This window comes from Phycodurus eques, chromosome 17, assembly GCF_024500275.1.
Source record: "Phycodurus eques isolate BA_2022a chromosome 17, UOR_Pequ_1.1, whole genome shotgun sequence".
NCBI classification, from domain to species: Eukaryota; Metazoa; Chordata; class Actinopteri; order Syngnathiformes; family Syngnathidae; genus Phycodurus; species Phycodurus eques.
This window is the reverse complement of record NC_084541.1, coordinates 3922793-3947500: the sequence shown is the minus strand read 5'-3', so window position 1 is coordinate 3947500 and position 24708 is coordinate 3922793. Positions and strand designations below refer to the sequence as shown.

Sequence of the window (24708 nt, the reverse complement as noted above, 5' to 3'; positions counted from 1 at the left end):
TAATATTTAATTGGTCAGATTTACGTGATCTGGAAGTTCTAGTAATAAGTAAAGATACGTCCGTTTATTAGCCACCACAATCAGTCTGGACCAAGGGCGGACTGGGGAAATCCCCGGTGGAACGAAGATACAAATGACAGGTGTGTTGTAGCTATATAATTTGACAAACTTGCGTTCCTCTATTTTTACATTAATGCCTTATGTTTTTGATACTCACAAGAAATACCAAGTTTAAACTGAAATCTATTTATATTTGTGTTTGGAATTGCACGTTCCTGCTATATGCACAATGTGAATTTAAGAAGAACAATGTTCATTATCTAAAAGAGGAAACTAGTTGATCGTACGTTAAGTGAATGTCTCATTTTCATTTGTGTATTCATAATTGCTTTAACCTAGCAAAAATATATTTTATTCTTATATTTGATTATTCCAATAAAAATGGAGAATAATAAAAGTAGAATAATCGATAACTAATTGCAGCACTACTGAATGCAAATTCTTATTTGTGACAGGTCTGTTTAATGTCACTCCAGAAATAAAGTGAGAAAAATAAGTAATCGCATCGGGTTTACATAGAATAAGTGAAAACCTACGATCAATTGGTTTTGAAGGGGCAATAAACTAAGCCCCCCCTTGACGACTGGTTTTGAAGGTGCAAATATTGTGATCAGCCATCTTGTTTTCTTATAAAGGTTCAATGCACTTGTTTATAAAATTTGTTTTTAAAAAATAAATATGGATTTTAAAATATATTAAATATATAAATGGAGTATATAATATATATATATATTAATTAAACAAATACCCCGCCTCTCGCCCCAAAGATTGCTGGGATATTCTGCAGCACGCCCGCGACCCTAGTGAGGATAAGCGGAACGGTAGATGTATGAATGAATGAATGAATGTATTCGGCTTGATGTAGTTCATCTGAAATGGAAGATATGCTTTCACCTCTGTTTGTCCGATCGCAATGTTTTGAACTCATTTAGGTCCACACGGAACACCACTAGGGGACTTGTAGACTTGGGGCAAATTACTTAAACAACACTGTTATTTTCATTCATCTTTTTAACTAGCGCTTTACGTTAACACCGGCCAACTAGCCAAATAGATCTCAGCAGTGGCTAGTAATATTGCTCTCCCACTAGCCACTTTGGCAGGTTGACTTTTATGTGAACTATGCCATGTGTTGTGTACCGAGAGGCACTGTGGCTTTGATAATGATATTCTTTATGTAGGGCAATCACATGCATTACCCACTAGACTGCACAACTGAGCGACAACAAGGCAGGTCATTAATCACAAGATGAAACTCACGGTGCTTGAATACAGAAACCAACAGTTAGTGAACAGTGATAAAATAGACGGGGTGGATGAACATCTAACATCAACAATAAAGTTAATCAAAAAGTCAACTATTTACACAAAGCCGCTCAGCATGCTGGGGATTCCGCCGTCTACTTCCTCGACACTACAATATATTTAATTGTCGTTTTTTCAAATGGCATCCGACATAATAAACCAGGCCTATTTAACTAGTGGCCCGTTGACAATCTTGCCACAGTTACCTTGAAAAAGTAACTTAGTTACTTTACTGATTACTTGATTTCAAAAGTAATTAAATTAGATTATTATTATTCAAGAAGTCGCCTAACTGCATGGTCGCCTCGGTTACGTGATCTCTAGTACTGTCTTTTTGTGTTTTTCGTTCGTCTTTGGAGACATTACGCACTACAAGAGGGAAGACTACCCCGGACTGTATTTCACTAACTTTCGCAAATCTGCTCAGTTTTTTCTCTGAGTTACTTACAGGAGGTGCGGCCGCGGTGTACGGCGATGGGGACGAAGGCGACGCCACAGGGGGAAGCAAGCCGCAGTGCAGGTCAAGCTCCGTAAGAGAGGATTCCGAATGCCCGTCGAGTCACCTCACAAATCTACGTTCCCTACCCAACAAAATGGATGAGTTTCATCTTCTCACAAAGACCAGTAAGGACTTCGGACGTTCCCCCGCCCTGTGCTTCACAGAGACATGGCTTTGTGAAAACAAAAGTCGACGGGATATGTTTCAATATCACAAAATAATGGTGTACCGACGTCACGGAGCTCAGCACACACTGCAGAGTCGCTGTTTTATTTAACTGTAAGTCATTCTACTCGCCGTACGAGTATAGCCCTGTATAATTGCACTAGAAACCAGCTGACTAAAGAAATTAACATCGCAAAGAGAAATTATGCAGAAAAGCTAGAAAAAACAGTTTACCGCTAACAACTATAAATCAGTCTGGCGTGGATTACAATCGCTAACCAACTAAAAGCGACCATCCTCCCAAGCAGAGAACAAAAGAGGAAGAGCTGACAACTTGAACAGCTTCTAGTCCAGATTTGAAAATCTCTCCGCTGCTCTTCTCTTTCTACACGAACGACTGCACCTCAACGCACCCAGCTGTCAAACTCCTGAAGTTTGCCTACGACACCACAGTCATCGTCCTCATCAAAGACAATGACGAGTCTGCATATCGATGGGAAGTGGAGCGAGTTGAGCTTTTGTGCGGCCGACGCAACCTGGAGCTGAACACGCTCAAGACTGTAGAGATGATCGTGGACTTGAGGAGACATCCTTTTCCACAGCTGCCTCTCACGCTGTCCATCTGCCCTGTGTCATAACTGTCTCTCAGGACCTAAAGTGGGAGACCAACATCAACTCCATCCACAAAAAGGCCCAGCAGAGGATGGACTTCCTGCAGCTTCTGAGGAACTACGCACTGCCATAGGAGCCATTGAAGCAGTTCTTCACAGCAGTCATCAAATCAGTCCTGTGTTCATCCATCAGAGTCTGGTTTGGTGCTGCCACAAAAAAGGACAAACTCTGACTGCAAAGGACAATTTAAACTGCTGGAAGAATTGTTGGTACCCCATACCCACCGTTGAGGACTTGCATGCTGCCAGAACTAAGACAACAGCATGCAAAATCCTCTTAGACCCTCCACATCCTGGTCACCACCTCTTCCAGCTCCTTCCCTCAGGCAGGCACGATTGAACAATGCAAACTAAAACTAGCAGACATTCCAACAGCTTCTTCCCTCTTGCCATTAACTTCTTAAACAGTTAACTTACATTGTAACATGCTGCCAATTTTGTCTTGAGATTGTTGTCGGGACGTTGTGAGTCGGTGGGGAGAATACTTCGAAGACCTCCTCAATTCCACCAACACGCCTTCCCACGAGGGAGCAGAGTCTGGGTTCTCTGAGGCAGGCTCTCCTATCTCTGGGGTTGATGTCACCGAGGTGGTTAAAAAGCTCCTCAGTGGCAAGGCGATGAGATTCGCCCGGAGTTCCTCAAGGCTCTGGATGTTGTAGGGTGTCCTGGTTAACACGCCTCTGCAACATCGCGTGGACATCGGGGACAGTGCCTCTGGATTAGCAGACTGGGGTGGTGGTTCCCCTTTTTAAGAAGGGGGACCGGAGGGTGTGTTCCAACTACAGGGGGATCACACTCCTCAGCCTCCCTGGTAAGGTCTATTCAGGGCTGCTGGAGAGGAGGCTCCGTCGGGAAGTTGAATCTCAGATTCAGGAGGAGCAGTGTGGTTTTCGTCCTGGCCGTGGCACAGTGGACCAGCTCTACACCCTTGCCAGGGTCCTCGAGGGTGCATGGGAGTTCCCCCAACCAGTCTACATGTGTTTTGTGAACTTAGAGAAGGCGTTCGACCGTGTCCCTCGGGGGTCCTGTGGGGGGTGCTTCGGGAGTATGGGGTACCGAACCCCCTGATACGGGCTGTTCACGACCTGTACGACCGGAGTCAGAGTTTGGTCCACATATCCGGCAGTAAGTCGGACTCGTTTACGGTGAGTGTTGGACTCCACCAAGGCTGCCCTTTGTCACTGATTCTGTTCATAACTTTTATGGACAAAATTTCTAGGCGCAGCCGAGGCGTAGAGGGGTTCCGGTTTGGTGGCCTCAGTATTGCATCTCTGCTTTTTGCAGATGATGTGGTTCTGTTGGCTTCATCAAGCCGCGACCTCCAACTCTCACTGGAGCAGTTCGCAGCAGAGTGTGAACGTCATGGGTGTGTGTTCCGGTTTTTGTCTTCCCCCTGTTTCATACACACCTGCTCCTGAGAGCATCTTCACCACCTATGCCTCATTCACCCAAATTACCCCTTGCAATTAACCTCGTGTCTCATTCTTTCTCATCGCCATTTCGTTGTACCTTGTCGTCGCGTTCCAGCATTCCTTGTTTCCACGTCAAAGACTCACAGTAAGACTAGGCCCTGTTACGATTATCGAACTCGGCTTTTGGCCTCACGTTTTTGGATACTGTTGCCTTTCTTGGATTGCCTGCCTGTGTACCGACCTTTGCCCGTATATTAAACCTCTCTTTTTGAAACTGTCCATTTGTTTTGGAGTCGTGCATTTTTGGGTCCTATCCTCTGTTCCGTTCATGACAGTGAAGCGGCTGGGATGAGAATCAGCACCTCCAAATCTGAGACCATGGTCCTCAGTCGGAAAAGGGTGGCGTGCCCTCTCCAGGTCGGGGATGAGATCCTGCCCCAAGTGGAGGAGTTCAAGTATCTTGGGGTCTTGGTCACGAGTGAGGGAAGAATGGAACGGGAGATCGACAGGCGGATCGGTGCAGCGTCTGCAGTGATGCAGACTTTGTATCGATCCGTTGTGGTAAAGAAGGAGCTAAGCCGAAAGGCGAAGCTCTCGATTTACCGGTCGATCTCGGTTCCTACCCTCACCTATGGTCACGAGCTGTGGGTCGTGACCGAAAGAACAAGGTCTTGTTCTTCGGCCGAAGGTCTTGTTGTTCTTCGGCCGAAATGAGTTTCCTCCGCAGGGTGTCCGGTCTCTCCCTTAGAGATAGGGTGAGAAGCTCTGTCATCCGGGAGGATCTCAGAGTAGAGCTTCTGCTCCTCCGCATCAAGAGGAGCCAGATGAGGTGGCTGGGGCATCTGATTCGGATGCCTCCCAGACCCCTCCCTGGTGAGGTGCTCCGGGCACGTCCCACTGGGAGGAGACCCCGGGGACGACCCAGGACACACTGGAGAGACTTACATCCTTCGGCTGGCCTGGGAACGCCTCGGGATCCCCTCGGAAGAGCTGGATGAAGTGGCTGGGGAGAGGGAAGTCTGGGCATCCCTGCTAAAGCTACAACCCCCATGACCCGACCTCGGATAAGTGGTACAAAATGGATGGATGGATAGATTGTTGTCACGTCTATGTCGGACCAATTACACATTATTCGTGCACTCACTGTAGTAGTCCCGCCACTTTGCACTTTTGCTTATCTGTTGTTGACCAATACTGGCCACTCATGTGCTTGAGAAGTATCTGCAGCATTTGCACAATTGACAGTGTTCCAGATGATCACACTACTAGTCACATTAAAATTTCTTGAAGTCTCTGTACCATTTTCAGAACCAGAATCAGAATCATCTTTATTTTGCCAAGTATGTCCAAAAAACGGCACGGTGGACGACTGGTTAGAGCGTCAGCCTCACAGTTCTGAGGACCCGGGTTCAATCCCCCGTGTGGAGTTTGCATGTTCTCCCCGTGCCTGTGTGGGTTTTCTCCGGGCACTCCGGTTTCCTCCCACATCCTAAAAACATGCATTAATTGGAGACTCTAAATTGCCCGTAGACATGACTGTGAGTGCGAATGGTTGTTTGTATGTGCCCTGCGATTGGCTGGCAACCAGTTCAGGGTGTGCTCCGCCTCCTGCCCGATGACAGCTGGGATAGGCTCCAGCACGCCCGCGACCCTAGTGAGGAGAAGCGGCTCAGAAAATGGATGGATATTCTATTCTTATTCTGTTTATTTATATAGATTTTTTGATCTATTCATTCATTGTCCAGCTTGTTAAGAAGAGACTTTTCTGTGATGTGTCAAATTTACGAGACATTTTTCTGCTCGGGTGTTTAATTTTGTCCGTGGTGGGACTCGATCATGTCCTCTGACTCCAAAGCCCAAGGTTACAGGTGGTCCAACATAACTTATGCTCATTACTAAAACTTCCAGGTCACGTAAACCCAACCAATTAAATATTAAAATCAGATTCATTCCTGTGGCCCATTTTCTGTTTCACATTATTAAATTAGGCCAAACTCTTAAGTACATACTGTTTCAACTAAAACAATCTGTCAATTTTACAATTTTTGTGCTCAATTCCAAAACATAACAAAATAGACACTTTTTCATTTTTTTGCCATGTACACTTTGAATTTTGATGATCTTTTAAAATGTTTAATCAAAAGCACCCTATTTACCACTGAAAACAACATATGGGGATGATGACAAACACCACAAAAGAGTATTTTTTCTCCATCAGGTTTAAGCTCAGGCAAATGGATTTCTTACAAAATCTGAAGTCAAAGGTTCATAAAATGAATTACATGTAGTACAAATTCACAAAATGCTAAATACAAATAAGAAAAACTGGAAAGTGTAGAACATATCGTATACTAAATATTAATTTAAACGGTAAAGAAAAATTATAAAATATGCATGTGAATATGAGCATGCGCAAGATAGTAATTGGACTCAGCTATGGCAATCAAAGTAAAAATCGTTATTTGGATTTGTAAATCAGCATGTAAGCTTACTACAAACACAAAAGAGGTCTTACATGTAAAATGTAGGGTACACCAAGTGACTGGCTTCAGCATTTTCAGATACAAAATAGCTGTTGCTTTGTGGCTTATGGCGATAGTACCTGCGGAGAGCAGGACTGCTGGGATGGCATTGTCTTAAATGGACAAAGTACTCATTTGGGCAACTTGCTGTGTAACCACATTCTTCACACACAAAGATCTTCGAACGCCTCTGGCGGTAAGCATACTGTTGGTGAATGCCATGAATCTTCCTCATATGAGACTCCAGAGAGCAGCGTTGTGTGAATGCCTTCTCACAAAGCTCACACTTGTAGGGGCGTATACCTGTAGTCAAGGGGAAGTGAATCTTTTATTTCCATGCTCATGTTAGTATAGAATGTGTTTTGTGTTGCACAAATGAATGAATGACTATATTAATGACAAATTCTGCAAACAAATCTGGTTAACCCTTTAACAATCAGTACAAAAAAGGTTTGCATTTTATATTTCCTTTAGGCAGTTATAACTAAAAATCAGTAGTTATTAAAATATGAGCCGCTTTGGGGGGCTGTCACTCACAAAAACAAAAGAGTGTAATGGCAAAAGCTATAAGAAATACACAGCTAAAAGGTTTCGGGTACATTGGATTCACTATATGTATATATTTTTTTTTATTTAATTGCTGTTTTTTTCCAATGCATGGAAATATTATCACCATGGGGAGCATTTCAATATGGGTCATTTTCATATCATTTGTATTTTGTAAAAAAAATAAAAACAATATATATATATAATTTAGCTTTTTTATATGCCACTTTGGCTTTATATGTGTAAATGCCTCCCATGCTGAAACAGCCATGCTTAAAGTCCTATTTTGAAAAAGTTATTAATGATTTAAAATTTTAGGCATTCATAGTAAAGGCAATCCTTATTGACAGAGCAAATGTGGTGGCCCATTGAAATACATTTCTTTTTATTACGGTAAAGACAGCGTCATAAAATTGTGAGTGTGTTGCCTTTCAGTTTGCAGTTTGCAGAGTGCATAGATGATTCTAACTACTCATTATATCCATTAAACTATTGTCGTTATATAATTGTAATAACGGTAAAGTCATGTAATAGTTCCGACACTCACAAATTCATACATATTCATTCATATATCAGAAATACTACCATTTATTTTGCTGTATGCTATTGCGTGAATGCAAAATGACCGCCTCATCCTGGCATCCCAGCTCACAGATCCCTCTGGTGTATTGCAACAAGGCTTTCTCCAGAATAACAGTCAAGACAGTTTCAGTGACAAAAAGGACCATTTGTTAAAGAACCAAAAAAAGGAACTTTGAAGACACTAAGATACATTTGTAGGCCTGTCACGATATTACTATATCGACTTATCGTTCGATAAACAAAATGGACACAATAGTTTTTCCGGACTTGATAAATTGTCATTGTTGTGGTGAGGCAGTATGCGCAACACACAGTGAGCCGACAGAGTTGGATGGCTGTGTCATGCGCCGCTAGTGGGTTCATGGAACGGCAGCAGACCAGTACACTCTTGCCGGCGTTGGCTCCATCCAATACTCCAAAGCCTTGCTCCATGTGCAGAGGATAGATTCACACAACAGAGAAACTTAAAGGAAGGTTAACTGTTTGTTGTGTTCACTAGCCCGGCCACGAATTAATGAACTAGCTCGCGAGCTAACCTGAGAGCTAACGAGCTAGCGAGCTAAGGAACTTAACAGCTCGCTCCACTGCAGCGCAATTGTTTAAAATTTCAGCGCCTCTCAGAGTTGTTATGTGTGTTAGTTCCCAATTAACACAAACACTGGAATGTTAACTGTAAGTAAGCATAACCTCAGTGACAGTGTTATTCAGCCAGTAGTTGACAACAGCGAACGTCAACGTATATTTGATTGACAGGTGAAGGGATCGTCTTCAGTGGACCAACCACAAAGTGGCCGGGTTTACATGGACACTTTTTTTGTCATTCTCATTCCGATTGCTGATCTCTCGTCAACTGTTTACATGTGATGTGATCTATTCCGATCAGGTGTAGACATGTGACATGCATATTTTATCGTAAACGTCACGTCATTTATCAAGATGGAGGTCCGTCGTCTATTTGGCACAGTAGTTGGGGTTGTTTTTGTATGTTTATTTTACAAAATCGCTTGATAAAAACAACAGATAAGTAGTGAAAAAAACAAGATCTCAGTTGCATACAAGCTCTGTCGGGAGCGGCACGGCATAAACCGAGATTAAGCATATGCAGACAGAGATTTTCCTTGCTCTATTCTGAATGACGGCATACATGGCGAAACATTTTTTATGATCAGTTTGGCAAGAGGAATATTTCACCCGGGTGAAACTGAATTTTCATTAACAATTTTGTCATGAGCGATCCTTGTAGTTACTGTTTTGGAGCTTGGGTGGCGCTTTGCGCCCCTCTCTCTCTCCCTTCCCTGTAATCAGCACCACCTTGGCCGTGCACCTGTTTGCAATCAGCCGTCATCATCTCTGACTGCATAAAAACCTGCCAGTTCCTGGAAACCCTCGCCAGAGTATTAATGTTCACCCGTGGTACACCGGCCTAGTACTTGCACGTAAGCTTCGCTTTATTCGCATTATTCTGATTTCCATGTTCTTCCTCGTCCTCAGTGGTCCTTCCTTGTTCGCCGCCTTGACGACCTCTTCCACCACGCCGCCAAGCCATCCACCTGCTCACTCCACCGCCCGCCGCACACTCCCTGTCTCGACGACCCGCCATTACGCCTCGAAGGTCCAATTCCCAATTTCTTTTTCAATAAACCATTCACCACCAACTTTTCAGCCTCTGCTTGCTTCTGGGTCCAGTCACAACTGATACCTTCGTATCGTGACAAAATTATAATAATAACAACAATAATAATAATAACCACAATACTGATTTAAAAGCAAAAATGTAGAATAAAATAAATAATAAATAATAAATAATAATAAGGGTGGGCCTTATTTTTCATGATTTCAGAGCAGGGTTATAATACTTTTGGATTTTCCATCATAGTTAGTTTTTATTTCATTTTGACTTTTCTTTTTCAAATTCAGATTTTAGTTTTAGTTTAGAGTTTTTGTTAGTTTTTATTAGTTTTATTTTTTTGAATGCTTCATTTTAGTTTAGTTTCTAGTTTCAGTTTAGTTAGTTTTAGTTTAGTTTCTTAGTTTCTATAAGTTTCAGTATTAGTTTTAGTTTTTTTTATTGGGGGTATTTTTCAAGTGTGAGATTTAAAAAAAAAAAGATCACAATAAGTATTGTGTAATAAAAACAAAAAAAATGACCATTAAAAAAAAACTTTATAAATGATGAACAACCATTCACAAATCAAATACAGGTACTGTATACCAGTCCACATAATTTGATGTGCAATAAGAGCAGTGCTTATAAAGCTTCTAAGGTTAGATGAGATGCATCACATTGTACAGTACAACCATTCATGAGACAAATGCTGTAGTATGCCCTTTTTAAAAATATGTTTTGACAGATAGGCAGATAGAAAGTAAGCTTGCTTTTACTTGCTGTATCTCCAGTGAAAGTGCATCCAGTCTGTATGTTGTTGTTGTTGTTGAGTTCATGATTATTGTGACAAAGCTTTTCAAGTTTTCCTGCTGTTGCTGAAGGGTTGTTGGCAGTAGTTCAATCACCTGCTGTGTCAACGAGACAAACTCCTTGTTTTGGCATCACATCTGTCTTTCGTAGCTGGAAACAGCGGCATTTTGAGACACTGCAGTTGTCCGTTTCTCAGAATTTTCGCCAAAAGACAAACGTACAGGTTCCGTGAAGGCCCTAGCTAAGTTGATAGTTGTCTTAGCCGTTTCAGACAGCAACATAGAGCAACAAAAACAGCTTGGACGTAACATGACGGCTCTACCAAATGGTGTCACTTCTTGGCGACATAGTAAGTGAACTACAATTTCCAAAGGACTGTTTAACCTTCCTTCCGCTGTATTTATGTATTGATCAGAAATAAATACATTTAAAATCAACGCCGAAAGCTCATGGATGAAACTAATTGACAAAGACAAAAACGAAGGATATTTTTGTTATGATTATAGTTACTTTTAGTCAGTTTTGCAAATGTAACATTTCATTTTAGTTAATGTTGTCTATTTCTGTTAAGAAAATGTTTTTTGACTTTTAGTTTTAGTTTTTTTTTGTTTTCATTTACGATAATAACCTTGTTTCAGAGGCATTCAAAAACAATATTATTGTTTATCGTGGGAAAATATATCGTCTTTGAAAAATTATTATCATGACAGGCCTATGCATTTGTGCTAGTTTTCATGGAAAAGGCATATTAAGCATCCATCCATCCATTTTCTGAGCCACTTATCCTCACAAGGGTCGTGGGAGTGCTGGAGCCTATCCCGGCTATCTTCGGGCAGGAGGCAGGGTACACCCTGAACTGGTTGCCAGCCAATCGCAGGGCACACATAAACAAACAACCATTCGCACACACATTGACACCTATGGGCAATTCAGAGACTTCAATTAACCTCCCATGCATGTTTTTGGGATTTAGGAGAAAACCGGCGTGCCCGGCGAAAACCCACGCAGGCACGGGGAGAACATGCAAACTCCGCACAGGCGGGGCCGGGACTTGAACCCCGGTCCTCAGAACTGTGAGGCAGACGTTCTAACCAGTGATCCAACGTGCGCATATCAAGCAATATGAGCGAGCGCCTGGTGGCCTGGCCTGCATCCATGGTCACAGCCCGTATTGCCCCTCGGCTCGGTGCTTGTACATTGGTGTTTACCGTGGTGGACGAGAGGATAGCCTCCCCCCGCCTTCGGGTAGGGGGACAGGTCCTGACTGTTGTTTGTGCCTATACACCAAACAGCAGTTGAGACTACCCAGCCTTTTTGGACTCCTTGGAGGGGAAGCTGGAGAGAGCTTTGCTGGGGATTCCCTTGTTCTGCAGGGATGAATGCTCAGGTGGGCAATGACAGTGAGACCTTGAGGGGCGTGATTGGGAGAAACAACTCCCACCTCCGGAAGAACTTGACCCATGTCCCGGGAGAGCTGGGGGACATTGAATCTGAGTGGATCATGTTCTGCGCCTCCATTGTTGAGGCGGCTGTGGTGTAAGGTGATGGGTGCCTGTCATGGCGGTAATACCCTAAACCCGTTAGTGGACACTTGCGGTAAGGGATGCCGTCAAGATAAAGAAATTAGTCTTATCGGGCCTTTTTGTCCTCTGAGACTACAGCAGCAGCTTATTGGTACCGGCTGGAAAAGTGGAACGTGGTTTTGGTGGTCGCTGAGGTAAAAACTTGTGGAGGACTTTGGTGGGGCCATGGAGAACAACTTCCGGATGCCTTCAAGGAAATTCTGGTCCACCATCCAGCATCTCAGGAGAGGGAAGAAGTGTACCATCAACACTGTATATGGTGGGGAAGGGGGGGGGGCTTCTTTACCCTCAATTCGGGACGTGAAACGGTGGACTGAATACTTCGAAGACTTCCTCAATTCCACCGACATGCCTTCCAATGAGGACGCAGAATCTGGGGACTCTGAGGCGGGTTCTATCTCTGGGGTTGAGGCCACTGAGATGGTTAAAAAGCTCCTCGGTGGCAGGGCCCCGGGGGTGGATGATTTCTGAAGGTTGCGGATGTTGTGGGGCTGTCCTGGTTGACATGCCTCTGCAAGATCACGTCGACATCCAGGAAAGTGCCTTTGGATTGGCAGACTGGGGTGGTGGTCCCTCTTTTTAAGAAAGGGGTGTTCCAACTATTGGGCGATCACACTCCTCTGCCTCCCTGATAAGATCTATTCAGGGATTCTGGAGAGGAATGTCCATCGGGAAGTCGACTCTCAGATTCAGGTAATGGTGTCCTACCCTCACTGACTGTCACGAGTTATGACCGAAAGAACAAGATCGCGGACACAAGCAGCCGAAATGAGCTTCCCCCGCAGGGTTTCCGGGCTCTCCCTTTAAGATAGGGTGAGAAGCTCGGTCATCTGGGAGGGGCTCAGAGTCGAGCCACTGCTCCTCCACATTGAGAGGAGCCAGATGGGGTGGCTCGGGCCTCTGGTTATGATGCCCCCTGGACGCCTCCCCGGTGAGGTGTTCCAGACATGTCCCAATGGGAGGAGACCCAGGACACGCTGGAGAGACTATGTCTCTCGGCTGGCCTGGGAATGCCTCGGGATCCCCCCAGAAGAGTTGGACGAAGTGATTGGGGAGAGGGAAGTCTCGGCATCCCTGCTTGAGCTACTGCCCTTGCGACCCGACCTCGGATAAGCGGAAGAAAATGGATGGATTGATGGATGGATGATCAAATTATTTGAAAATGACCATATATAGTATCATCTCATTAGGTAGGGTGCAACAGCACACTTGTATTTGAGTTCTACAATAGCAAAGCATGTTACAAATGTGTGTGTAAAACACAAATGTTTGAAATGGTCCAACAATGACTTTATTTTATTGTAGTTATTTTGTATTTAATAGCTAGAATTTAAAATTATGTTGTGTCATTACTCATAATTGAATGCATAATTTCTTCATTTCTGAGGTGATCATACATAGCCATTAATAACATTATTCTGTCAATTAGATCACATTTACAACAAAATTATTACTTGCATTTAGAGATAACTAAGTACAGTAGCGTACAGTACAGTTGTGAATTGGCACTACAGTACACAAAGAAAAGTTGACAGTACAGGAACATCCAGGAATTGCTATATGCACTATGTGCAGCTGCAGAGGGCGACATTCCTACCCCCAAGAAAAAGGGGAATTCTGTGACATTAGAAGGGTTCTTCAAGGCTTTTGAACACAGAAGTGAGAGGTAGTCTATGTCAAGAAAAATTTGAATTTGCACTCCCTTTCTGAGACATTAAAAGGTTCTTCAAGGCTTTTGAACACTGAAGAGAGAGGTGGTCGATGTCAAGGAAGTATGACATCTTTCTTGCTTGAAGATTTCTTTATTTTGGGGAGCAGGCAAGGTAAGTTCGTTGTTGGTAGAAAGTGACTGAGAGAGTGTCATGGCCACATGGGTATATTCTTGCTTTGCCGAATTGTTTATTAAAATTGCAAGCTAACCAGCGACAGAGGTCTTGTTATTGCTTGACAATCGCTGATTCCATCCATCCATTTTCTACCGCTTATCCAGGTCGGGTCGCAGGGGCAGTAGCTTTAGCAAGGATGCCCAGACTTCCCTCTTCCCAGCCACTTCATCCAGCTCTTCCGGGGGGATCCCGAGGCGTTCCCAGGCCAGCCGAAGGACGTAGTCTCTCCAGCGTGTCCTGGGTCGTCCCCGCAGTCTCCTCCCGGTGGGACGTGCCCGGAACACCTCACCAGGGAGGCGTCCGGGAGGCATCCGAATCAGATGCCCAGCCACCTCATCTGGCTCCTCACGATGTGAAGGAGCAGCGGCTCTACTCTGAGATCCTCCCGGATGACCGAGCTTCTCACCCTATCTCTAAGGGAGAGCCCAGACACCCTGCGGAGGAAACTCATTTCGGCCGCTTGTATCCGGGATCTTGTTCTTTCGGTCACGACCCACAGCTCATGAACATAGGTGAGGATAGGAATGAAGATCGACCGGTAAATTGAGAGCTTCGTCTTTCGGCTTAGCTCCTTCTTTACCACAACGGACCGATACAAAGTCTGCATTACTGCAGACGCTGCACCGATCCGCCTGTCGATCTCCCATTCCATTCTTCCCTCACTCGTGAACAAGACCCCAAGATACTTGAACTCCTCCACTTGGGGCAGGATCTCATCCCCGACCTGGAGAGGGCATGCCACCCTTTTCCGACTGAGGACAATGGTCTCAGATTTGGAGGTGCTGATTCTCATCCCAGCCGCTTCACATTCTGCTGCAAACTGCTCCAATGAGAGTTGTAGTTGCAATAGCTCATTGTTGCATGTTGTAATGTTCTCTACTTTAGTCTGTTAGCATTCTTGGAAATGTGTTGGTGCAGGCATAGGAGTGTGCTGGGCCTTCTGAAAGTTGAACAGTAAAAGTATTCAACGTGCATTTATATGGACCCTCTCTTTTACTGTTTATGATTCGTAACTGTCCCTTCCTCCACTGCCTCAAGGACCACTTCCATTACTTTCTCTAATAAACTGTTCATCATCACCTATCTGCCTCCGCCTGCTCTTGGGTCCAGCTTCTCTCCATTCGTGACAGAAATATCATATAATACAGTAGGTCAAGGCAGTTGTACATGGACCTCAAGCTGTATATCAAGAATATTGAATAAAAGCTCAAACGTCGGCAGCACAGACACGTTTAACAAATCCGCCTCACAGTTCTGAGGTCCCGGGTTGAAATCTGAAACTTCCTGTGTTGAGTTTGCATGTTCTCCCCGTGCCTGTGTGGGTTTTCTCCAGGTAGTTCCTCCCACATTACAAAAACATGCATGGTAGGCAGTGATGCCAGTAATGCGTTACTCCAAAATACCGCCATTTTGAGTAACGAGGATAGTAACGCGTTACTTTTCCTAGGAAAGTAATCAGACTATAGTTACTTATTCAAACCAAAAGCAGTTACTTTTGCATCATCAATGTCTCTTACCAAATATGAATGTGTAGCTGGTAATTAGAACAAAGAGCACTCCAACTGTGCAGAAGCAATTAACCAAGACCTAGTGATGAGCAAATGATACCGAGGCTTTGGAGCCTGTGTCATTCTTCCTGAAGGGGAGTGATTCGAAACACCTTGTCGGAGCTTGTATCAAAACAGCAGTGTCACGTGTGCGATGACGTTCGAAGCTTCGAACATCATTGCTGTTTCGCTTCGCGCTTCATTCCTTCAAATGTTTCAAAAAATTTCATTGGCTTATAGTCTTTCAGTGTGTGTCATTGGCTCATGGAGTTTCATTTATTCTTTGGGTTAAACTGGAATGTGTTTTAGAGTATGGGGGAGAACATCTGCATATTTTATTGTAATGATGATATAATCATTATTTGGTATGAATGAATAAAACGCTTGAATGACCATACAGACCTTTCTGAACTTTTATTGCTGTCATGGGAAAGAAACAGTGCCAGTGCTTCAGTCGTGCTCTTTAGAGGTTGCTATGGCTTCAGTTGTCCACCAGATGTCACTGTCACTGAAGCCTTGAAGCTTTGAATCTTTTTCGGCACAATTGTTAGGAAGCCTCAGTGCTTCATGAGTCTTCACTTGCCCACCACTTCCGAGACCACTCCTTTTTTTTTCTCCGGCAAATGAATATAAGCGATTTGGGAAGTGATTGTTTATTACACAATGCACAGGGGCGGCGCAGTACCATAAACGTGCAAAGAAATGCATGATTTCACTGCCCGCGATTGGCTGGCAACCAGTTCAGGGTGTACCCCGTCTCCTGCCCGATGATAGCTGGGATAGGCTTCAGACCTTGTGAGGATAAGCGGCTCAGAAAATGGATGGAAGGATTTCACTGGTGCCACACTATTTTTGTTATTTTCCTTAGTAAAAAGTGTATTTGATACTTACTTTTTTATTTACAGATTAAGAATCCAATTTTACTGGCGTGTTAAGCGCGCAATGCATTGTGGGTTAATTATTCCCAACCGAAGTGTGCGGTCATAAATCGGTCATGGAGGTTAAGGACTGACTCACTTAAGGATTTACAATCCTTAGCTTAATTCATATTTACAATTAAAAGTGAGAACTTTCAACTTCATCTGGAGTTCGGACTGTGAGCTGGTTGAACGCGCTGCACGGCTGACGTCACATATTAAGTGTTAAGTGCGTATGTGTGCGTCACTCACGTTCACGTTTACGTACACACAGTTGCCTTCATAGACCACAATCAGCATCTATTATTTCAGAGTCTTTAGAGAAGTGCAGTGAGATTGTGTGCTTGTTTACGTATGTATTGTGTTGGCATGTCAAGTCTGCACGAAGTTGCTTCTTGAGTGTGGCTTCAACTACACTAATATATAAGTTATTGTTCATGTTGATGACATCATTCTGTAACTTGTGTGGCGTACATTACCAAGTAATGGATACAGTTGAGCTAATGCTATATTGTTTTGTACTGTAGAGAAGTACTGCTGAAAGTAACTAACAAGTGTATTTTTTTTAACTTAGTTACTTTTGAAATCAAGTAATCAGTAAAGTAAGTAAGTTACTTTTAAGCACAAGTAATCGGTAAAGTAACTATGTTACTTTTTCAAGGTAACTATGGCAACACTGATGGTAGGTTAATTGAAGACTCTAAATTGTGCGTAGGTGTAATTCCACTGCTCTTACTGATGTTTTAGATTTTTGCCATGGTATCGTTTCAGTATCGGTATCGAGTTACTTTATGCAGGTATGGTATCAAAGTCAAAATTTTGGTATTGTGACGCCACGACTAGCAAGGCTAGAGCTGTCCTATCCAGACAATTTCCAATCAGAACAGTCCAGTTACGATTGATTCAATACCTTGAGAATAAAAAGACCTGGAGAATATTCATAGACATACAATGCAGTTTGTTAATATTAAGTACAGTAAACCCTCGTTTATCGCTGGGGTTACATTTCAGAAACCGCAGTACATGAAATCTGTGACATAATGACCAATTGTTTTTAAAAATTACTAAATAAATATTTGTTTCATATATGCATTTCAATGCCAGTTTGTGAAACTGCCCTTTGGAGGGAGGTGCAGGTATTTTATTTGTAAACTTTAGGTTATCACACACACACAACACACACACACACAGAGACACACACACATACACACAACAAGAGCACACACCTATGGGGCATGCCCTGCTTAAATGTTGTGAACAAAAGTCCATGCGGACATCATGTGAACAGGTGATTTCTTGGGTTAACCATTTGTACCGTTCCTCACACTCACAGTCCTGGCAATATATTCACCGAAAAGCATTATAGGTACCCATAATTCATCGAGGTAATGTTTTAAACTACAGTTCTGTAATTGTAGAAAATATAACTAAACATTGCTCTTTACTGGAATTTGTTCTTGTTGATATTGTTATGAGTGTGTGCATTCGCTATTTGTCGGGCAAAGGTTGGTATTTGTGAATTTATTTTAAAAACCTGACTGTGACTTGTGATTTAAACTGGTAAGATACTAAGTTTTCTTTTTCTGCTAAGAACAAAAGCCCAATTGACCTTCTGTGACTCATTTTTGACGAATTTAAATCAATAAGCCCACGAAGATGACTGTGTTAGTCATGTGCAGGTAAGTACTTTGCTGACCTTTAAAAAAAAAAAAAAAACATCTGCGATGCACTGAATCCGCAATAAATAAACCGCGATATAGTGAGGGATTACTGTAACCAATTGTATGCGCTAAAGTGATGCAAACAGTTTTGTATGCATTAAAGTACAGATGCTCATTCCTCACCTGTGTGTGTTCGCATATGTCTCTTTAGGTCAAAAGTATCATTAAATCCTTTGCCACAAAATCGACAAGGATGTCTCTTTACCAAGCTATGACACTTCATGTGGCGAATCAGTATGCGTTGCAGGGGGAACATCTTGTAGCACATTGAGCACACAAAGCTACCAGAACCAGGAAAATTGTGGGGTTGAGGCTGGTAGAATGAAACAAAGCTCTTCATTAATACAATACAGTGATTTTTAGTATTTATTATTTTCTTGCAGCAGTGTTGATATTCACAATATTTCATGAGAAAATCATGACCTTACCTTTTCTTTCCCGACTAGCGCCGGTGTAGTGGGATCATCGAAGGGGCACTGAAGCATCTTTGTGGCTCGGTCATGCATTTGGTCAGCAATTATTCCTCTGGAGTCTGACAAAGGCGTTGGCAATTTAATTTGAATTGCTGTCCTCCATTCTAAAGTAGATTGTGGCTGAGGCATTGTGGCACACTCTTGAGCATCAAAACTCCATGGTCGCTGGTCCTTACTCACTACAGGGGGTGAAATCAAGAATTATGTCATTATTCAACACCACAAACATAGTTAAGTGTATAATAGATCTGAAAGGGTAGGATTACACCATTTTATCTCCGTATATGACACAATATGGTGATGGACTGCTCCGTATGTTTGACTTCTTTAAGACATGAAAATCTTACCATCTGAATTATTTTCTCCCCACTCAGTCTGCTCTGAGTTTTTCCATTGGCATGTTCGAAAAACTCCATGTTTCTTTTTCACAAGGAAAGACCGAGGCATGCTGAAAGATTTTTAGATCCTCAATCTTCAGCACTCCCACTCAAATGAGAAGTTTCTACGATTGAGCTGTTACAGATAACTCTTTATCTTCCCTCCACACCAAACCTTAAATCAACCTGTACACTATCCCAAAGAAATCACAGTTCTCATTTTAATAACACTCTCTGGGAATGTTGAAAGCTCCGTGGAGTGGTCATCGACGCTTGTTATTTTGACTGGAGTGCACCTGTGTTCACTCTATGCATATGCCAACTGGTCCTCTACATGATTTGCATGTCAGATACGGTGAATCCGGGAAACTTTGCATTCAAGTGGCCCTTGGCATGCAAATTTTTGTTCCTAACCAAACCCTAGTCCCAGAAAAACGGCACTAACACAATCTTAACAGCGAGTTAAATCCATTTATTAAATTTTTGGAATTTCTGTTGTAAACATTGGATTTTAAGATGTACACAAGCAATTTACAAAAACAAATTTAAAATTTGCTGCATTTTGGAAGTAATTGTTTTCCTATTAGTGGCGCCCCCTGTAATGTTTGCAGTACATGTCAGTATGTATGTTCTGAAGAACACCTTCCGTGGCTTATGCTTGCCGTGTCTCAATTCGGGGTCTGCACCCTTTGGAGCCTGCATTTAAAGGGGAGTGACGTCACTGCGTCGTACAAAGGCCGTTCTAATTTGATGAAGCTCAAAGGCTCTTTCAAATCTGGCTGACAGATGTGTCCTCCTCCTTAATTGAAGTGTCCATCTGGACCATCCTTCATAGCTAGACATACCCCATAATTCTTTGCACTCCACTGTGACACAAAGTCCATGGAGGAGCTAAACTACTCAAAATGTAAGTGGTTTACTCTTGTAAACATCTATCGTCATGACACGTTAACCTCTGTTGGACCTCAACACTGTTGTATTTCAAATACTTGAAAAGCTGAATGTAGATGCTGTTATTGTTTTTTGCTCTATCTATCTATCTATCTATCTATCTATCTATCTATCTATCTATCTATCTATCTATCTATCTATCTATCTATCTATCTATCTATCTATCTATCTATCTATCTATCTATCTATCTATCTATCTATCTATCTATCTATCTATCTATCTATCTATCTATCTATCCATCCATCCATCCATCCATCCATCCATCTATAAAGCACATTTCATGCACAAGGCAACTCCAATGTGCTTTAAAATGGTTAAAACATTTTAATACAAGTAGTAATGGTGCAGACAAAAAAGTTCAGAGCTTTTCAAATTGAAATAGGAAAACACATCCAACTCAATGCAGTAACACATACAGCATCCATCCATCCATTTTCCGTACCGCTTATCCTCACTAGGGTCGCGGGCGTGCTGGATCCTAATCCAGCTATCTTCGGTCGTGGCGGGGTACACCCTGAACTGGTTGCCAGCCATTCGCAGGTAACACATACACATTTTCCTACATACATGCTCAACACACGCACGCACACACACATATAAATTATAAATTACTCCAAAGTAGTTGCGAAGAGGTACGTTTTAATTTGTTTTTGAAAGTGGTCACTGATGTTGCCAGTTTAACTGTCTTGGGCAGGTTGTTCCAGATGTGTGGGACATTGATGCACACATCTGGAAGCTGCCTCCCCTTTCCTAGTGTTACTGGGAGGAATGATTAGACTGCAGTTGTTACTAGATTTGAGAGTTCTTGGTGGAGTGTAATTTATGAGCAAGTCAGTTATGTACTGTGGTGGAAGGCGATGTAAAGCTTTGTAAACCAAGAGAAGGATTTTTCATAAATGCAAATCATTCGCCTTTTGGCGAAATTCGCCGTTTTTTAACTCAAAATAAGCCGTCGCTGTCGTCATAGGCTGTTTCGTACTCCTTGAACGCTGGCAGCTAGTGGTAACTGTACTTTTACTCCGTTACAATGATCTAAATGTCGCTCGCTGCTTTTTGTTATCAATTATTGCTTATTTTTCAACTTATTTTTTGTACGTGAGACTACAACCTCGACTTCCGCATTAGGCGCTGTTTGCGCCATCTAATTTAAGCGCTAGCAACGTTTAAGTCTTGTTCACCAATCAAACGATAAAAGAAAGTCACATGACCTCACACAACGTCTTCTATTGGGCTTCCCGGGAATAGGTATTAACAATAGATAAGGCTGATCGTCGTGCCTAAATGGCCACCATTTTTGGAAGGTCGTCGTTACCATGAAGGCAACGGCACGCTCCTCTTGTTTACATTTAGATGAACAAAAACAACAGCTTGCATGTATTGTAGTATTTGTCTGCCACTGTCTGCCAAACGTGGATATTTCATCTCACTTATAACTGGAGAAAACACCGTGCAGTAAATTTCAAGTGTTTTTTTTTTTTTGTTTTTTTTTATTGTTTGTGCTATTTACTCAGTACTTGAGTAATTATTTCACTGTGTACTTTTTACTCTTATTTAAGTCTTTTTTTGGAGGACTACTTTTTACTTCTCCTTGAGTTACATTATTGTCAAGTAACAGTACTCTTACTTGAGTACAATATTTGGCCACTCTACCCACCTCTAGAGCGGACATCCTCTATTGCTACTTCTACGATTAAGCAACATCTTTTCTCATCAGATCAGCCAGTGTCGTATTTGTTGCACTGGTCTTTTGTATTTTCTCGTTCAGGTGCTGTGGGTCGTGGCTCTGGTTATGGTCCCAGCGGAACCATGAAGCACACGTAACATCGGCGACCAGAGTTGATCTGCTCGTCTATCTTGTATTAATTAGGAAACGCGCCTACAATTGTCCAATTAGTTTACAGATGTTAATGTTAAATGTATTAAGCGACTGAGCGATGTTAGGGATTATGTCACAACACAGAATTAATTTACTTCAAATTCAGAAATGGCCAATAAAAATGGAAAAATACTGTACCTCATATTTGCCTGGAGGATGCATTTGGGATTAGCCTTTAAAGTTGGTAACAGTGAAATATGAAGTGAAACGACAATGATTTTAGTCAATTCTTTTCCAGAATGAGAGTGCTTAAAGAAGGGGATGCTATTCATGAGGCACAGCTTGAAGCAGGCATCAGGTGCAGGTGGAAATGGATCTGGATTAATTTGGAGGCCAAAAAGCAAAGAAATGAGGCAGATTTAATTTTAATCTTAAAATTTTACATCAACATGTACTTGAGTGGTGTAAAGAAATGTTTTTCTGTGATTTCTTAATGTATGTTAAAATAAAATAAAAATTATCTGCGGGGGCCCAGGGGAAATGTTAATGGGGCATCATGTAGCAGCATATTTTTAAATTTTATTCTGTTATTTATTCTGACGCTAATTTAGCGATTGCTACATCTTTCACTTTCACTCTAATAACACACTCGGGTATCGCAGATAGTGGCTATTGATAACAGAGCACTGTTACTTGTGTCTCATTACTCATTTGCCATTAAAGCACACAGCTGAACTAATTTATATTCCTGTACACACACTATCTTCTACCAACTGCATTGCAAGCTTCGCTCCTCCATCCACTGTGGCGTCAACCCATGCACAAATCCGATGAACTGGACCACTCGAATAACAATAATACAAAATTGAGCACAAAACTAAAAAATGCTTTAAGTACCTAAATTTAATAGATACTTGAGGGAGCAGGCAGAAATGTTAAGGAGGGTTCATGTAATTGCATTTTTCAATTTTATTATGTATTGTCACTATTTATTATGGGCGGCACGGTGACTGACTGGTTAGCACATCTGCCTCACAGTTGTGTGGACCGGGGTTCAAATCCCAGCCTTGCCTGTGTGGAGTTTGCATGTTCTCCCTGTGCCTGCGTGGGTTTTCTCCGGGCACTCCGGTTTCCTCCCACATCCCAAAAACATGCATGGTCGGTTGATTGAAGACTCTAAATTGCCCGTAGGTGTGAATGTGTGCGTGAATGGTTGTTTGTTTGTATGTGCCCTGCGATTGGCTGCCGACCAGTTCAGGTTGTTATCTCCGGGCGAGAGGCGGGCTCCAGCACGCCCGCAACCCTTGTGAGGATAAAGCGGTACAGAAAATGGATGGATGGATTATTTACTATGATGCTATTTTAGCAATTGCTACACAGCATCTTTCAGTGCTTAACTATCCATCCATCCATTCTCAATACTGCTTATCCTGTTCAGGGTTGCGGGGTGCTGGAGCCTCTCCCAGCTGACTTCAGGTGAAAAGCGAACTACACCCTTAACTGGTCACCAATCAGTCGCATATACAGTAGACACAGACCACCATTCGCACCCACAGTCACACAGTCATTGAGTGGGAACTGAACTCACGCTGCCTGCACCAAAGTCATCTGAGTGTACCACTACACCATCAGTGACTACTACTTAGCTACTTTTAGTCTAATAACACACTCGGTTGGGTGTAGCGTGCAAATTTAGTATTTGGACCAACATTGAACGTTGAAAAATTGGTGACTATTGACGGGATGGGGGGGAGGACCCCATCTAGGGGCATAGGGGTGTCATCTAAATGTTTCGGACAGGACGCTTTTCAGGCCAGCAACGCCACTGATAGCAGACAGTTAATGACAATTGTTAACGGGGCACTGTTACTTGTGTGTCATTACACATTTGCCATTAAAGCACACAGCCAAACAAATTTATAATCCTATACACACTATTTTCTACCAACTGCATTGCAAGCTTCAGTCCTCCAGCCACTGTGGTGTCAACCCATGCACAAATCGGGTGAACTGCTCAAATAACAATAATACACAAATGAGAACAAAACTAAAAAAATGCTTTAGGTACCCAATTTTAACAGACTAAACCTCTTCCATGGCACTCGTGAAAATAATTGCAAATTCAAATATTGTGTGTCTTTTTCTCCTTTACTTCAGTTTTTTCCATAAATACAATTCTTCGTGCTTGTTTAGTGGTGTGGGTGTGTGGATGTGCATTTCTAAGAGAGAAGGCCAAAAACAGTACAAATAGACAAGGGCACATAACAGGATCAATGAGTAGACTTTACAAAGCAAATCTATCAAAATGGTGTTAAGCCACCAGCATTCAGGCAACCAACATAGCACTTCCGGTTTTGGTCTTATTTTTAAACCCCAAATCACACCACTTCTGGTGGCAGACTGACACGAATTTTATGATTGCCATAGCACAAATCAACTAAATTAGACTCCTTAAACACAAAATAAAAATAGGCCTTTGACGTCAAGTCAAGCTGCAAAGGTACCCTTTGGTATGGAAGTACCTTAGGGTCATACAAATAAATTTATCCGAAGACACAAGTGAGATCATATGGGAAATAGACAGCTTTTTTTTCAAAAATGGCTGCCAATCCGGTATATGTGCAAACTACTATTTACTACTATTTACTCTGTCTCGCAGATGCTTTTTTGCTTGCTCTGCTTGCTTCGCCTCTGTTTGCATTTTTTCTTGCTGATAACCTTGTTTTTCTTAAAAAAAAATATTAGAAGCGACTCCTGGATATTTATTTATTTATTTATTTATTTTTGGGACTGTACTTTTTTTGTAGATAGTTAGTTGTTGCCATATTCCAATATTTTCTGATACCCTCTCACCATTACGTGAGCGTGGCTGGCCTGCTAATTAGCACAAGCCTGCTATTAGCAACAAGACCAGCAATAAAGATGCCTCCCTTTTCCACTGAGGACTATCACGGACTGCTGCAGAGGATGTCAATCCTGGAAACGAAAATCCATTGTCTTGAAGTGTATGTGGATGTACAATGGACAGTCGGGGAATGAAACCACTCTACCGATGTCTCAAAATGGTGAGCAGAAGTGTCCTAACAGACAGCCACTTAGCTCAACAAAGAGGACAGCTGTGGACTGTGGAACCGGTCATGGATCATCCAGAAGTTCTCCCTGGAATTTACTGGAGGCAAAGCCCAAAGCTATGGGACAACATCTAAAAGGTAGAACACAACACCAGCAGATTACCGAGGAATCTGGCTGGCTTGCGTT

The 24708-nt window shown here is 42.5% G+C and overlaps 1 protein-coding gene across 1 annotated transcript; it reads right to left on the bottom strand.

Moving 5' to 3' along the window:
- Positions 1–6328: 6328 nt before the first annotated feature.
- LOC133416352 (putative transcription factor Ovo-like 1) lies at positions 6329–18317 on the bottom strand. Its single transcript, XM_061703201.1, has 3 exons — positions 18261–18317; positions 17956–18145; positions 6329–6937 (listed from the first exon to the last, which is right to left on the bottom strand). The coding sequence occupies exons 1-3, from the start codon at positions 18315–18317 to the stop codon at positions 6624–6626; spliced, it is 561 nt and encodes a 186-aa protein (XP_061559185.1). The 3' UTR covers positions 6329–6623.
- Positions 18318–24708: the final 6391 nt, after the last annotated feature.

Coding starts and splice junctions, on each gene's coding strand:
- LOC133416352 (XM_061703201.1), bottom strand. CDS start 18,317: ATGCTTCAGTGCCCCTTCGATGATCCCACTACACCGGCGCTAGTCGGG. Junction 18,146..18,260: donor CGCTAGTCGGGAAAGAAAAG/GTAAGGTCATGA, acceptor TCATTCTACCAG/CCTCAACCCCACAATTTTCC. Junction 6,938..17,955: donor ACATATGCGAACACACACAG/GTGAGGAATGAG, acceptor CCTTGACTACAG/GTATACGCCCCTACAAGTGT.